This window comes from Toxotes jaculatrix, chromosome 17 (genome assembly GCF_017976425.1).
Source record: "Toxotes jaculatrix isolate fToxJac2 chromosome 17, fToxJac2.pri, whole genome shotgun sequence".
NCBI lineage: Eukaryota > Metazoa > Chordata > Actinopteri > Toxotidae > Toxotes > Toxotes jaculatrix.
Genome location: NC_054410.1, coordinates 22,858,311 through 22,876,066, shown reverse-complemented (window position 1 = coordinate 22,876,066; position 17,756 = coordinate 22,858,311). Strand labels below are relative to the sequence as shown.

General features: G+C 40.9%; 1 protein-coding gene across 1 annotated transcript in view; it reads left to right on the top strand.

The window, feature by feature from the left end:
* Positions 1-285: 285 nt before the first annotated feature.
* si:dkey-288a3.2 (protein phosphatase 1 regulatory subunit 37) overlaps positions 286-17,756 on the top strand; it is a 54,216-nt gene continuing 36,745 nt past the window's right edge. The window contains exons 1-3 of the mRNA XM_041061335.1: positions 286-448; positions 1,692-1,792; positions 14,827-14,872. Coding sequence (XP_040917269.1) covers positions 286-448; positions 1,692-1,792; positions 14,827-14,872 — 310 coding nt within the window. The remainder of the gene's footprint in view (positions 449-1,691; positions 1,793-14,826; positions 14,873-17,756) is intronic.

Sequence of the window (17,756 nt, the reverse complement as noted above, 5' to 3'; positions counted from 1 at the left end):
ACTCATGAATAAGATATTGTTTCTTTAGTGTCGTGTCTTTCCAAGTGCCACGGAGTGGAAACAGCAGCACTTCACATCCAAGAGGACCAGTGGCACACTTGTTTGTACATAAACTGTTGCTCTCATTTCTGCTCCCTCTTTAAATCAGGATTACTTTAGGAACTGTTGCCATGGCTCCACAGAGGAAAGACAGTGGTTGTTGACACACTGAGCCTTTTTCCTTGCTGGAAGTGAACTGACCCTTTGCTTTGAAATTCTGAAGCCTCTTTGGTCCCACACAGAGGAATGACCCACTGTAGTGACAAAGAAAACGATGAGCAGAGTGATGACACAGCAGAGAAACCAAACAAGAACCAGAAGAACAGAAGTGGAGGAAAACATGTGTCATTCCCCCCTGATGAACAGATAGTGTCCGGCTTTGCTGAGCACAGGAACACTGACAGAAAGGGTAAGCTGCTCTTCCACTATGTGTTAAGTATAAATAGTAAGATTAAGATAATGAATATTACGATAATATTTTTGTAATTTTTGTGACCCTTGGTTATTTGTCACAAATTTAACAAAGATGCCAGAGTTTGAGTTTTGAGTGTTAGAGGGTAACTCCCTCTAAAACTCAAACCTCAAATAATTTCAGGTTTTATATGAACACCTGAAATTGTAACATTACATATATGTGACAGAAAATAAGAAAAAAACATAAAAGAGAACAGAGATCACCCCCACCAGCATGTTTATTACTGGAAATGGAATGTAATTTCCCATAATCCTTTGCTATTTATAGTAACATACTATACACATGTTTTACACCATGTTACTGTACATATTACAGTAAAATAGTGTTCCTATTATGAATATCAGTTATAGTGTGCGTACATGTTTTTGAATGCTCAGGCAGTGAGTTTTGGTGCCTAAACCGGACCATACTGTGGCAGTGTGCATCAAGGTTTTTACAGCATTCACCTCCATATTTGGCCATTTTGTAGAATTTTGGGAATTGTCCTGCATGTTAATAGGTGCTTGTGTCCTCCCCTTGGACCAGTATCTACATCACTGTTCGTAACGGTTATGCATTGACCATTTATAGTTCATGGTGGGAGAAGAGGCTCATCCATGTGTGCACGCTTTCAAGATGATTGTCATATACTGTATAAATGTACACCGTTTTATTTATTAGCTTTATTTACTTATAATCAGTTTTATTTTATTTTTTGGCGTTCTCTGTCTTCTGTGCACACATAAACTATTAGTATGGTTGATAGTTTTATAAATTAGGCCCCGGGACTTTATTGATCTTTGTTTTATTATTATCCCTAAAATGTACTGAACTAAAATGCATGAAATGTAATCCAGCCTTTGAAGGATACACAAAGATCAAAACATTTACATGTTTGAGTCATAAAAATCCTCTGTAGTCTCTCACATCTGCAGTTTCCTATCCCATAAGGCGATGGTTGATAAATCGAGCTGCCTGATTGGTTGATTTATCGTTAGACAGACGTTCATGTCCTTCTCGCTTCTCACTGACTGCCATCGTCTCTGCAGCGCACACACACACACACACACACACACACACGCAGCACAGTTTACCGTATGGCATATCTGTGCCTCTTAAGCACTTTTGAATAGTTGCTGGTGGCTCACTGGGATATACAGTCATTAAAGCAGTGAATGATTGTATTCTTGTGTTTTAGCTGACAGCTGCCTCACTTTGACGGAGTTAATGGTGGCCTACCAGCAGAGCTGCAGCAGACACCAGGTCCAACCCAAAGCACACATCCTTCAACAGCTCCAGGTACACTGTTTCACCTATCATTGCCAGTTTTGTACATGTCAGTCAAGCTGCGTGAGGCGGGTGTTTCTGTTGATTTACTGTTTCAGTGTTTTGGAACAGAGTAAGTTTCTGTGGGCGGTGCTTAGTCAGTGGCTGACTTAAGTTTCTGTATTTCCCTGAGGAAGAATTTGTGAAAGATTGGAACTAAATCACATGGAACACAATAGTTAGCACAGTTCACAAGTTTATCAAAATACCAGAACTGCTGTAGACTCATGCTATGCAGACATTCACAGTGATGAGTGGGTCCACAACTTAGACAGCTGATCTTAGATGGGGTGTAGTGGTTTTGAGATTATTCCAATTGGAATAATTATTTTGAAAATCAGTAAAAAAAAAACCATCTGATACTGTTTGCGTGAGTGTGTGTGTGTGTGTGCAAACGTGTGTGTCCACTGCCTCCCTCCTTTCTATTGCACTCTCACTGGATACTGCTCATCTCCTGCCTCGGACTCATCTCTAAGGCGCTGCAATCACAAGTGCGTTCTGTGTTTGGCTTCGATAGAAATAAGACGCGTTTGAAGAACGTTGTAGCGTCTGGAACACTTCGTGGCAGAGTCAAGACGTGTCTCAGAATTTCGTGCCAGCTGAAGGGTTTCTGTCTCAGATCTCAGAAACGTCTGGTACGGGCAAAAGCTTGCTGTGTGGTTTGAAATTATAAGATGAACACGATTACAAGGCATTTTTTTATTGAAGTAACAGCCGATAGAGGGCCGAACTCTTGGCCCCACGTTGACACACATTTTTAGCTCGCTATAAACGTGAATCGTGTGCGTCTCAAATCAGTCACCTGTTTAGTAGGTAAGGATTTTTTTTTTTTATTCTGTGCAGATCACTAAAGCTGGGGAAAAAACTTGGGAAACCTCACACATAACACCTGTTTCCACACATTTTTCAGTCTCCGCAGAAAAGAGCAGATATTGAATGACTGAGTAAATACTCGACAAGGATAACACACCCGACGACAGGTGGACTGTGATTAGTGTTGCTAGGCAACTCCTGAAATCTGATGAATTCACATTCTTGCATTTTCCTGAACCAAATTGAATGGGACATTCAAGAAGAACACTCTTCTCTCTTAATGTGTCATTTATTTATGCTCATTTTACTATTTGTTGGATTTTGTTCCCCCGACTTTTAATTGAAAGCACAATAAGGGGTTGCTCTTTAAACGGCCAAGTATAAACAATAGGAACAAATACAGTATGAAAAACCTTGTTCAGTAGGAACATCATCACAGAGACTAGAAAAACTGTGAACCTGCCCTTTAACTTTCCATTAATTTTTTTTTGGTATGAGCTTTTGTCTGTAAGTAATGTACAGCTAAGGAACCACACGCTTAGTTCAATTTCAACAGTTTGATTCTAGTTAAAGTTTCTGTCCCGGCTGACTTGGTGACACCTGTGGTTTCTGGTGGTAATGACGCATGTATCAAACACTGCAAACAGCAAACACACCCTGCAAGGCTGTCAATAGGATTAGAAATTAGGATTGATATAGTGACAGATCCAAAGAAATTCCAACTTTACAACAGATAATTTCACCTTTTTTTAAAGGCTTACAGTGCAAGCAGAGAAAAACAGATCCTCAATCTGAGCGTCTAAACTCCAACAGTGAGGGAAAGTGCCCCGGCAAATTGAAATATGGCTTCTAAAAAAAGTGCATGCACCCTTGTTCTACTATGCAACATCAGCAACTCTTCTAGGAAACATAACTGTAGTGTAACTGCAATGACATTACAGCACTCCAGAAAGGATCAATATTAACACTATAACCTGCTGCAAGACCTAGAGAAATGAAATACTCACCACCTTCATCTTGTCAGAGTATATCTGACAGTAAACCAGAGATTTTATTGACAAAAATAAATAAATAAATAAAACAACACTTTCCAGATACACATAAAAAAAAATACTGATGTGGAGCCAGACCACATGCATCAACTCTAACTCCGGCACAGTGAGTTTTTATACACACACATACTAAAATCCCCTGGATGATTTGAATCATTCGGTTCCATCAGTCTCTATCAGGTTCAATGCTGCAGAGCTCTAACAGCATCTTCACTCCAAACAGGAGGCTAACAGCAGGTTAACTGCAAGGCACCCCTCAACTTAGTGTGAATGCAAATAATGTACAACTGTAAACAACAGCACACACACACACACACACACGCACACACAGAATGCCGTATGTCACTATGTAAGTTAACACTGAGGGAGAAGCTTTTATTTATAGATATTTATAGTAGCAGCAATTTACCCAATGATATCTATTCTATTTTCATGGTTCTTAATTTCTTTTTTCCTTTTGTGTTGTTATTTATGTTCCACAATCACATTTACTATGTATACAGATGTGTAACATAAACGCGTTATGGTGAGGCAGTGTCTGTCCCGCATTCCTAGTGTTTGTGCTGTTCCTGTCCTCCCTTGTGTTTCCTGTTGTCCCCTGTTCGTCTCTTACTCTGTCTGTGCGTCTTTCTCGGCCTGGGTGCGGTGACCTAGTTTCCCTGTCCTGCCAGTTCTCCATCACACCTGCAGCCAATCCCCTCATCAACTCCACCTGAAGACTGCTGAACATAAACCTCAGTTCTTCACTCCAGTCTTCACCAGATCGTTCCATGTGCCACTTTGGTATAAAATTCAGCCTTTCCAAGTTTGATGGTGGCAGCAAATTCCCAGTGGAATGAGGATTGCAGGTGGTGTTTGTTAATGGGCTAAGTGAACGGTTGAAGTACAAATTAACTTGATAGTGATGAACCTACAATTGCTTGTTTCTCTAGCTATCAGAGTGGTCAATTGCTTGCAGAACGGCATTGAGAAACAAGTAGCCCGTTACATTAACCATTATCCTAACAAGCATCCTCTTCCTTTTCTGCCAAGACACTCCTTTGTCCCCACCTAACCCCATACTACTAGACACTGGGGTGGAGGTGATGTTATCCCAATGCTCAGGTCCAGACCAAAAGCTCCATGCCTGTGCCTTTGTCTCCCAAAAACTATCACCTGCAGAACAAAACTATGGTATCAGCAATAAGGAGCTGAATAAGGAAGGAATGGCAGCTCTGGCTGGAGGGCACTGAACTGCCTTTTGTGGTCTGGACTGTTAGTCCCATAGTCCCGTGTGGTGGCAGCACTTACCTGGGAGATTGAATCGGTGGTGAGAGAGACCTAACGGACCCAACCTGACTCAGGTAATGGCCCTCTCTCTCTTTCACTCTGTCCATTCTTAGGCTCTGAAATGGACTCACTTCTCACTTTGCCTGTCACCCTGGCATCACGTGTGCCCCGGCCCTTTTCCAACAACACTTTTGGTGTACTATAAAGGCCACTCAGGACAATGGCAGCATCCAGGGAAAGGCCTTGCATTGTCTACCAGCCGGGCGGGTTTGTCCTCTTCCCATTTCTATTTGCCTGGACTTTGTGACTGGCCTGCCTCCTTCAAAAGGTCACACGGTTGTTCCCACTGTTGCTGGCCCCTTCTCCAGTACACTTTGTGGCTCTTCCCGAGCTGTAGCCACGGAGACTGTGGACCTTCTGGTTAGTCATGTAATCTATCCCCATGGTATCCCCCTTACCAAGGTCCACAATTTATTTGTCAAGTTTTGAAAAAGATTCATCAAGCCTCCTGCCCAGCTCATTGATGACCTGACCTGCCATTCTGCATATATTGTTAGACGGTCCCTGGACGTTCGCCATCATGGCATATGGCTGCAGTAACTTGTCGACAGAGAAGTTTATGGTCCAGAGGAGAGGTCTTGGCTGTCCCAGTCCTTCATTCTGGATGCTCAGATGGTCAGGGGGTTTCATCATTGAGTTCTAAAATCCTGTATCATTCTGTAGAATTATAAACAGCTGTGCTGTGTTTTGCCATTTTTTAACCCTGCAGCCTTCTGTTAGATCTAAGAGTCTGAAGGACTAAACAGCTCTAACACCAGTAGTGGTCACCTATCACCAGGAAGCCCTTTTGTTTCTATCATTCTGCCTGGAGAAGTCAAAACTTTCTCAAGTCAAGCTGAAATATTTTCAGCTCACATGTATGCATCGTTGCCTCAGCTGTGCCCAGTCCAGGTTAATTTGCTTGTATTTGTGCCCACTCACATCTTACTGTGGACTTTGTACTTCCCCTAAAACTTTTCTCACCTTCTGGGTGAAAACACCTTTAGAAAAAAACCCCCAAAAAACTCTGATTGTCATAATTGTTCTTTATGATATTCAACGTGAACAATAAAATGAATGAAAAAAGTCAGATTTAATTCTGCGTAAGGATTGCTGGTACCAGGAATCCCACATTGAACACATATGGTACAGTTGCAGCGGCATACTTTCCCTCTTTCTCTTGTGCTAGCTGAAATCACTTTCTTCCCTCTCTCTCTCTCTCTCTCTCTCTCTCTCTCTGTGACATACTCATACTCTCTCCCTCTCTCTCCCCAATAAAATAAACTCACTTATTCTCTCTTAGCCACACACAGTCTGCCATTTATAATTAATTATATGTACATACTTACTTTACTTGGACCAACCATGTTAAAGCATGTGTCCCCCCCCCGAATACCCCCCACCCCACCCCACCCCACCCCACCCCCTCCCGCATAAATTTCACTTGAGATCAAGGGGAATTATTTGTGGAAAATTAGAGACTTAGCAGTGCTTACATTAAGCATACAGCCGGCGTATTATCTCTGAGGTGCTAATGAACCCAGTTGCATTGGAAACAAATGTAGGTGGTCCTCCTGAAAGAGTAAAATATGTATGGTTAAGCATTAGCTAAGAGGGGCAACATTTAGACCAAAAGGGCTGCATGCGAATGAATTCATAATAAGACGATGCAAAACGAAAAGATGAACGCCTAAAGAGCAAATTTATTAAATTAGGTCTTTTCAGGCGAGGGGCGATTCCCCCGAGGACAAGCACTGAAGACTATTTAAAGCTTTTTTTTTTTATTGCACCCTTGGGCCCCTTTGCACTCCTTTGAAATGTTGTAAGTGGATAAAACAGTATTGCTGTTGGTGACATTTTCATAGGAGTGGTAAACAATAATAGGCTGAAGCCAGCGGGGTCTAAGGCCGTCACGCTTAAACTCTGTGATTTCACTGTGCAAACTGCGAAGTCTGTGTGTTTCTGTTTGGTTCACTGTGCGATTATAAAGATAATTGAGATGATCAAGCTCCAACGCCACATGACTGTTGTGGCACGAGGGAATGAGCTTAACTTTAGACCGACTTCTACTCAGACAGAGAAACAACTGTGAAACACAGACAGTCCTTGATTTATTGATCAATCAATAATTCAGTCTTGAAATAAAATTAATTCTAACAAAAAGTAAAATCAGAAAAATAGCCATAGCATACACAGAAAGAACGTGGAAAAGGTGTTGAAACCTTCACTATGTAGCCACACATACACACACACACACACACACATATAGATCTTTATAGATTCATATGGACACAACATGGTGTGATACCACAACATAATTATGTTATATTTTTTCATTACAGTATAATGTTACCACACAAAAGCTGCTTCAGTAAACTGACCCACTTCTCAGTTTCACCTCATACTTTACACCTGACGTCTGAAACTTGATGAAATCATACAGCAAAAGTTTGACATTTTTAAGCTTTTATTGTTGAGCTTTTCATTTTTGCTGAAATCACAAAAAACAAATCTCATTTTTACCAGATGCCATAGAAAAATGTGGTGTTTGTTGACTTCATTCAGCAAAAAAAAAAGAAGCATTTTTACAAAAACGCAATAAAAATCTTTTTTTTTCCTCTGAATGAAATAAGAATCTGTGTTCTCTCAGTTAACTCTGCTGTTCCACAAATTCAGAAATCCAGGTGAACAATTTATCTTGTGTGGATTTTGATCACATGCATCAGTTTGTGTGGAGTTAAAACAGGAAAACTGGCTCAATATTCCCTTTTCTTCTATAATGTGCTATGGGTTATTTATTGATTTATTTCCTTAGTTTAGAAAGGAAAAGAAATGTGGCTTCTAGGCTCCAAGTGAAGTATTTTCCAACCCTTCAAACACAAAGGGATTCTAAATCAAGCAAGCTTTGACTGTGAGTTTGTATTCTTTCCATGATGTTTGGAGAATAAGCTTGGAATTAGTTGCATGTTGGCAAATCTTCTAATGAATAGCTTAGTGGTTGTTTCGCTTGCAGATTATTCAGTTGAGTGGACTGAAGAGAAATCAATTACCGCAACTTAAGTTTCATTATTTATCCTACAGCCAAAGCAAAAAAAAAATGCCCTTACATGACAGTGCACCTCTCTTAAATTCATGGGGTCAGATTCAATTCCTATAAATATTATTTTTCCCGGGATAAATCCCCCCCATGGAGGAGGGGTGAGGAAGTTGGGGGGGGGGGGTGGCGGCAAGAGAATCCCTCCAGAAATGAAAAGACAAGAGAAAATCTGTTTTTACAGACCACCGCTGCTTTCTCAGCTCTTTTGATTAGCATTAATGTTGCACTGCGGAAGTCTGCCGGCACAACTGTTATAGCTCCTTCCACACACACGTACACACACACACACACACAAGTACACAGACAGCTATATCTCTCTCTGCCTGTGTAATTGTAAAGGGAACATTTTTTTTCTTTTAAATTAAATGCATGCTGATTGTTATTGCAGCCCCCCCCCCCCCCCCCCCCCCTAGTGTGTGGAATAGTCGGCAGCGAGGTAAATGTCACTAAGTAAGTGCCTCACTATTTTCCTTGGTGGTTGTTAGCAGATTTTGCATGCAAAATAAAAGCACAGGGAGGAGAAGGAGGAGGTGGCGGAGTGTTCCTGCATGTGTCTGAATGTGAGGGCTTATCAGGAAACAGCGGGGAGACCGGACATATGTCGCTCCTCTCATTACAGGCCGAGACGGCGTAACGAGGCGGTTAGTGGTGCATTTGAAATGGCGTACAGTGGCAGCCGCCACAATCGCACAGGGAAAAAAGGAGAGAAGTGTGCAGTATGGGTTGGGATGAGGATCACCATGAACCTGCCACTAACACAGTGCATTCAGTCACTGAGATGGCCTCCGTGTGCACACACACACACACACTGCGGGCTATGACATGCTTTATTTAAAACACACCGACTCCACAGCTTTTCCATTGTAGATTTACACGATCTGGCTTTAATGCCGTTTGGGAAACAGCATGCATAACTGAAAAAGGATAAAACCTTGTCTACATGTAAAAGAGTCTATTTTACATTCTCTGTCTCTAATTGAATTGGAGCAGTAGCAGTTAAAGGCGTGTGTGATGCACTATTGGTGGTGCACTATTAGGCTGAATTGAATTTGCATGGTTGGGTGGTTGCACAAGTAATATGAGTGCTTTTGTAAAGTAGGATAATATTACAGACCTGGACTCAGTGGAGAGTCACACACAGGAGAGAGGCTCTGAGACCACAATTACCATATTTAAAAAAAAAAAAAAAAAAGATCCTCATCATACGACTCAACACATAAAGAGTCTTTACATCTGTCAGGTTTATGTATATGGAAATCAAATGCTAATGGAGATTTTTGCTCGCAGCTGTAGACTGAACCTCTTCACTGTGTCAGTTTTTGTGCCGCTCACAGTCCTCAGTGTTATTCCTTGGATTTGGCAAGGGGTGTGGGGGTGCGTAGGAGTTTGCATTCAACAACTGTACGCACACATCTGTAAATGGAAGTTCATTCATGGCTCGGGAATGGTGTGTGAGTGTTTGTGTGTGTGTGTGTGCTCAGGAGTCATCACATGACCTCAGGGATCATGTTGAAAATAATAACGACTTATTCTGCCTGTGCAGAGAGAGCTGAGGAGCACTGAGTGTCTGGGAAGACGTTTGGAATTGCTTTTTAAAAGGTTTGTGCGTCAGGTGAGCAGCATTAGAGGAGTCCAGACCACAGAGTCTGATCTGCTAACAGAATGTCAGCTGATCACTTTAACAGCCTTTGAAAAGATCACACCACTTAAAAGATCCTCCATTATATCCATCAATCCGCCCATCCAGGACTAAAGGAAACGGACATCAAATAAAAAAACAAAACAAAAACAAAGGTCAAACTTTGGCCAGTTGTCCAAATTTCCCCAGGGTAACCACAAACTGCTAAGAACCAAATAAAGGTCTGTGAATTTTTTTTCTCATCCTACACTAAATCCAAATCAAATGTAAGATGATTTTACTCATATGAAATTATACGTGACATTTTCACATTTTATATTTCATGTAAAAAAAAAAAAAACAAATCTGTAAATGACAAGCTTAAATTTAAATGTTCATGTTGTGAATGATGCTCAACCAGTAACCAGATTTTTTTTTACTACACATCTTATAGAAGTTTTAGTTGTGCAGTGTAAACCTCACATCTTGTTGAAGCACTTACGTATATTTAGCTGGAATATTAAGCCGTTTCTAGTTTCAGCTGTTTTATGATCATTTATCTTAAAGACAGAAATAAGATGATTAAATCAAATCAAATGTTTGTGCCAGTGAAGGCATCCTCCATCAGACTGTTTCTGTGTGAAGTGATGGCTTATTATGAATTACACACATTCGGAAATGTTCCAAAAATAGTCTACATGTATCAGCTTGTTATTAAATATAGACTCACCCTTATGTTTTTAATGATCATTTTTAAAAAAGCACTATTCCAAATATCTCTTGTACACAATCTGTATCAAATTCAAAAACTGCTCTGTCACCCGTCTCTCTCTCCTTCCCTCCGATATTTAGGCCGATACTGTCGTATAGCAAAAAAAAAACTTGCACAATCTCAAATTCAGCAGGGACTTAAATGAACAAAACACCCCAACACACAGATCAGACCACTGAAGCACTGAGGCTGTACGACGTGCTGTTCGCACACTGTGAAGCACACACACACACACGAATGTGTACATTATTTTTGAGATCAACCATTTAAGGGGACAGTGTATTTTACACAAAGTGGCATTAATTAAGTCGCTAAATGCCCGCTATCATGTATTTCAAAACCGCCGCGGATGAACAAAAGCAGTGACAGTGGCGAATACTGCGAAAGTCAATTCGAATTTTATGTACATTTTTAGATCTGGCTTTTTTTTTTTAAATGATAAATGAAGTTACTAATTTTGTCTGTGCTCTTTCACACTGCAGCTTTAATTGCTAATTGTTAACAGCGGATGAATATATTTGCATATTAATTAAGTCCCAATTTACATTTTTAATTTGCTGCCTTCAAAGGGTGTGAGATAAAAGGTCGTGTTATTTTAAATAATTTATCCTTTATTGCACAAAAGATGCTGAGAGGAAAAATGTGGGAGTGATTTTTTTTTAACCCCAAGAGCTCAGAAAAATACACGTTAAAAATATATATACGGATATATTTATATATATTTATTGTCAGTTAATTAAATGGGCTAAGAAGAGAAATTGTGCACTCAAAACAGTTTTTAATACAAAGCCATCCGGAGAGGCAGGAGCAGCTGTGGACGGGTGAGTGAAGAATAGTGAATGCACCAGAGATGACTTCTGTGGAAGTCAAGTTTGGAAACCAGACCCCCCCCACCCCCCACCCCTTTCTCTCTCTGTCTTTTCCTGCTGCCTGCGTGTGTCTCTGAGAGAAAGAGAGTGTGAGAGGGAGTGCTTTTCTTTTTATCACTCCGTTTTGTCCTCTCTCCCTCCTGACACATCAATTGATTTGGCAGCCGGCGCCTTCAGTTTCCGTCTTTCACCACGAGGCAGCGGCGAGCGGAGAGGGAACGAACAAGTTCAGAAATTCATTAAGATGAAAAACAGCCGCCACTGTATTTCTTGTGAGGAGGACGAAGTGCTGCGTGTGTTTTTCTCTCTCTCTCTTCCTCTACGTCTGTCTGCTGTGTGTTTGGGAGTGTCATCTGTGTAACCAGCCAGTTGCTTGCACATTCTTCCATTCCATTCTTACTAGCCGACGTTCCGTTCATTGGCTTCGTGCCACAAACAAACCAGTTTCACGGGCAGTCTCCAGCCGGACGGCAACACACAGTGATGCTGCCGTCACTATGTGTTGCAGTGTTAACTAAAAAAAAAAAAATCTGAGATGATAGACAAAGTCATTGAAATCGACCAAGCTACGGCCACCACAAATCTTTACTCCAGCTGGAATTTTATGGTCTAAAGGGCTGATGCAGTAAATGGATCAAATAAAAATAGATCAAATTTAAAAAAAAATGCATGAGACCCACGAAACATTGTAAAAATATTTTTGGAAACATTTTTAAAAAATGAGGTGAAATGAAATCCGCACTCCTTTGTATCAGTAGCCCCCTTTTTTGAAACAGATCCCACGATGTTGCTGTTAAAAAGACCTCACATCATGCCGTCTTTGCTTTGCTTACCCTGAACCTAACAAAGCCGCCATAATGCCGCCACCGTGTGTGCTTTTTAGATCACGTTCCGGCATTCCCGAAATCAGAGGTGCAACGGGTAACGTGGCAGTGTCTGAGCCTGTCCCAGCATGCCTCCTCTCCCTTTTACACTGCCGTCGACCCGGCTCTGTCACTTACCTTCCACTGCTGGTTCGCCCCGCCCCTCCACCCATCACCACCCCCACATCCTGTGTTTGTACCTTTTACATAGAAAGGTGAGGTGGAATAAAGGCAAGGCGGCAGTACCACCTTGGAACCGGCTGTGTAAAAGGGGCAAGTGACTGAAAGCAGTGTTACGAAACACAGTATGTTACAGCACATGCACTCATATACATCCTGCACACAAACACACACACGGCAAATATGTGGGTATATGTGCATGTAGATACATTTGTGCTTGAATGTGTGTGTGTGTGTGTGTGTGTGTGTGTGAGTCTCAGTTAAGATGATTACGGGGCGAAATTCAACCACCTCTACCAATTACACACCAGCCTCTTGTATACATAAACAGTGCAATTTATGTCCCATTGATCTGTCTAATTCTTTCAACAGGAGCACATTATGGCCGCCATCCTTTTGTCTCCCGCCTTGCTCCGCTCTCTGCAGCACAAGAGCCGAGCAAGGAAAGCCTTCCAAGTTCTTTTGTACTCCCCGTGTCCCTTTGAACAATGAATCATTTTTAACAACGACAGAGGAAACAAGGCGCTGCTCGCAAATAAGAAGGCAGCAATTCAATGAGCCAGCCGAGATGAGTTGGTGCAGGAGAGGCAGTTAGAAAGTCAGGCTTTGACTGACATGTGGTTGTGAACGGGGGGTCGAGACGAGACTTTGCAGGGCCCTAAGTAGACTTGGACACTTTTTTATGAAAACTCGTATTTACAGCAAACCACCTTTCTAAAGACTTGTCTTCAAACCATCAGTTTTTTCTGTGTAAAATTGATGTTTGTGTCTAAATGAGTAAAAATCAAAGGTTAAGTTTGGGGATATAAAATGATTTTAAATTATTTTGGAAGATTTCAACTCTCAGAAACTCTAATCTTCTTCATCTTTGTGCGTATGGTCTAAACAGTGGTCTGGCAACATTAGCAAACACCCCACAGCTGTTAGCATACATTGATTCAAATGTTAGCGAATACTGACTGAGCCCCGCCCACTGATAGCAGAGAGTAAAGCAACTACAAACAAACAGAAATCTCTCACATCAGGTCGTCACAACTGTTCTAAATCTGGCAGATTGTTGTGTTTTCATGACCCGTCTCTCAGAGTTTACAGTGGAGCTATGACTCTCTGAACAATACACATAATCATCTCCCAAGACCTGTGCAGCACACCTCCCAGATCTCAACAGTTCATTGGGTGAATACGCGTCAAAGCAAGCTGATTGGCTGAAAACAAACTTAAACATAACACGAGTGCAGCCCAGAGAAGTAGAAATCCAGCGTAAGAATCCGAATGTGAAAATAGCTTTTCAGGGCCTTTAAAGTACAGTAAACACAATATTTTTTTTCTTACCAAATAATTTTTAATAGCAAAATTTAATATTTAAATTGTAATGTTTAATTGTGTAAATCAACCCACTGCAGTTAAAATCACTCAAATAAAATAAACAGAAAAAAAAACAAACTTAAACTATGTTCAGAATGGCTTCCTTCCTGTGAAAAGTGAACAGAGGAAACCAAAGTGGCTTCACAGTTTTAATTTGCTCACTTTTGGGGCCCCCTGGTGGACGTGGGGCCCTAACTTGAAACTTGAACTCACTGATGTTTTATGCTGATATTCAGAGTTTCCCTGAATTTTACCATTTTTGATGCTCAAACAAACAAAAAACCTCAAAACGCAAATATCTCACAGAAATGTGTTTTCGTTATTTTGTTTTTTGAACGGTTTAGCCCTAAATGGAAACCAGACTTATTAAATTAGGTTTAGCAGCTGTTGACCTCTGCCTGCTCTAATCAGTGATGAGGAATATCTCAGCTACATTACAGCCTTTACATACCAACCTTTTGGTCTCTGTCAGAGATGAAGCCTGCTTGTATTAATAAAATCAGCTCTATGTTTTAACCCAGCCTCAGTCAAAATGATCCCTGTTACAGAATCTAATCCTACAATCATCTATAAAAAAAATCCCTGCTGTCTTTCTGTTTTGCTTGTCAGTAGAAAAAAAAAATCTGTGTTTTCCACCATCCGCACAAATCTGCCACCTCCGGTGATTGATGCAGTCAAATTAGATGTATGTGGAACAGTGGCTCTGGCAAATGAACACATCAACTGATGACCAGCTGTTTCTAATTATTATACACTGGTTAATTAGGACGCCGTGTCACCATCAACGGCGGCGGTAAACTGTGTGAAATTTATAATTCATGCTCTGGCGTCCAATGAGCCTCTCTGATCAAACCGGTACAGTGTGGCATGGATGGAGAGGCCGTGCAGAAAGAGACCAGGGAGAGTGGATGATGCACTGCTGTTGCCAAATATCTGTGTGTGTGTGTGTGTGTGTGTGTGTGTGTGTGTGTGTGTGTGTGTGTGTGTGTGTGTGTGTGAGTGTGTGTGTGTGTGTTCGCGCCTTTCCCTCACACCTCCTGTTTCTACCCCTCTCTCTGTCTCTCTCTCAGCAGGGTGTGTGTGTAGGTGGCAGTGTGAAATGTCTGGATCTCAAAGGTAAGCTGAACGCCTCACTCAATCATTATTAAATATGATTGAGGACTTTATGTGACATTCATGAAGCACTGAATGATTTTTGTAATGTTTTACGTGTTCATTGAAAGTGCAATTAGAAAATATGGAAGAACAGACCAAACACATCATGGTGAAAACTCCTTCATGTAAACATTAGTATTTGTTAATAACAAAATGTCTTGTGAAATGTGTGATTCTTCATCTTGATACACCTCACACACATACACACTCAATATCTTACATGTACTCTACGTTTTGAAGGCTAGCCAAGTGTGTTTATTTATGGAAATGATCTTGTTGAACAAAATGTGTGCATAGACTTTGTTTGCTGTTGTTTATTGCTTGTTTTCATGTGTTTATCAAAAAGACAATGCAGAATCTCCATTAGAAATACATCATAAAAACCCTGAGAGGCACTAACTGCCAAAATGACACCATCACTGGAGTCTGAGGGGTGGGATAATTCCACACGTTCCTGATGCATTTGCAAATTTTTCAAAAATTCTCGACATTTTTCAGTATGTGAAATAATTGTAAGAAGAATTGTAGATATGTGGCAGATCACTAGTAAGTAAATAACACACACAGCCAAATGTTTAAAACACATTTCCTAACCAAGGTCTAATTTTCCCAACCAAGATCCAATCACACCTGTAAACCTGCTTAGAATGCGTATTCCGATCTCTGTCCTAAATAATGTCAGCCTCAGCACCAACTGAAACCTGAATCTATCTGACTCACCTCTGATACGAGTTCAAATACTAACCCTAAACCTAATCCTAGTTCAGATCTAAGCCTAAATTCAGGTCCATGTCATAAAGCAAATTTTAAATTAAACAAAAGTTAATCTTACTTCAAAACCAAACTGTGAAAACAAATTCAAATCCTAAACTGAATTTGTATCTCTTACATTAAACTAAACCTAATCCTTGCACAAAAGCTAAATTCAAACCCAAATAATAATCCTCAAGTATTTTTATAACAGTTGCATTCATGTGAACCTAATCCTAGCTCAAACTACTCTAAACCAGAATCCTAATCATTATCCCAATCCTTTAATTTTATACCATTTACATTAAACTAAACCAAATTATACATTTTCCAAGTTCTAAATCTGTGCCTCTGTGTAAATTGTTAAATATAAGCTATAACATATTTTGGATAGCCTATATATCCAAAAATCGTTTGAGTATTTTTATATCGAAACTTTCCATTTCCTGTAAAACATAAAAATATTTTTGATGTCTCATCCCGCACTCTGGATGGTTGCATAAATTTATCCAATTGAAAGCAATTTAGGGGGACTAGCTAACATGCTCATCATGTAGGCTAACTAGAATACTAATCTTAAAATAAAAGCCACAAACTAAAAGGCAAAGGCAAAAAGATAACAATTTAGTTTAGATTTCAAGGCTTCAACAGAGTCAGAATCAGCAGAGTCGGGTTAGGGAATAGCATTGATCAAAATTATTAAGCAGAACCACTTTAACTATGCGTCCAGCGATGTAAGCTCAGAACCAGCACTTACGCTAATAAACGGTTTCTCTTGGTGATCAGTCGAGAGTGTCTGTAACATGTAAATTAACTTTGGGAAGGGATAAACATGAACTCAGAAAAAAAAAAAAAATTAACCAGATATCAGAATCACTACTAAGAAAACATGACCCAGCAGTGACAACACAGTGAAAGACTAAATGAATGCAGAACCAGAGATTGGCAGGGAAAGTAAGCAACAGATAACAAATAATGGTGGTTACTGTCATCTGAAGCATCTGGCAAAAGTGAAAAAATACAGAGTCGTGTTTGGATGGAGAAGCCAGTTGTTTTCTGACTTTACCTGGTTAGTAGAAAAGAGATGTGAGCTCCTTGTATGTCGATGAAATGTCAGCAGCTGAGTCAGCATGGTGACGCTGGAAGCAGGGAAGACGGTGTTGTAGCAACAGGAGTGTGGAGATGGAGATTCTGAATGATAACACCTAGCACCAGCAACAGAGGAAATCCATTGCTGCTGAATTCCAGTGATGGTCTTTGATATGGAACGTTTGAGAAAGAGATTCAGAGAGGCATCTGACCAATCCATGTGCTCGCTTCTTGGGACAGTGTCAGTGTTCATCTGGGGGTCTTGTCCAGTGGAGGTCAGAGGCCACATGAGTGATTAAGAGTGATTCACAGAACCCTAGTGACTGGCAACATTTGGAGTAGTGTCACCTCGCCCAGACGAGGGAAACCAGGGCCCACTTCTGGAGCCAGACCTCAGAGGTGATGCATACAGATATATGAACACCTGCTAACGTACTGAAGAAAGAAGAAGTGACATGGAGCAAAAAGGGTGACAACATAACACAGCTTGACATTCAAAACATGTGGGTGAACAACTTGCCCAACAGAGGGCTCACCCAACCGGAAAAGGATGACTTGGCCAAGGGTTTGGACATTGCAGTAACACCAATTTGACAACAATTTGATGGAAACAGAGGCAGTGCAGTGATGTCCTTGTGAGTGCAAAAGCACGACCTTCCAGCTTCACCATCCAAGAAGGGAAGGCACTGCCATCACTACAGAGACTGGAACATCATCATCATGTCAGCTGATAAAGAAAGATGTACTGTGATACTTAACACAGTGGATCACTATGCCAAAGTCAGCAGACTACCCAGCAACACGACCACCTATGAGATGCTCAGACGAGATCCTACCAGCAGCAGCTATAAGAGGACGGGTATAATCTGACTACAACAACTGGAAAAGGACAAAGCCATTGACCAACTGTACCCCGGGGAAGCCACCCCTTGCATTTATAGACTGCCTAAGATACACAGGGAAGGACACTTTGCAGGACTCCTGCAGGGTTCCTTCCTTTGCATGG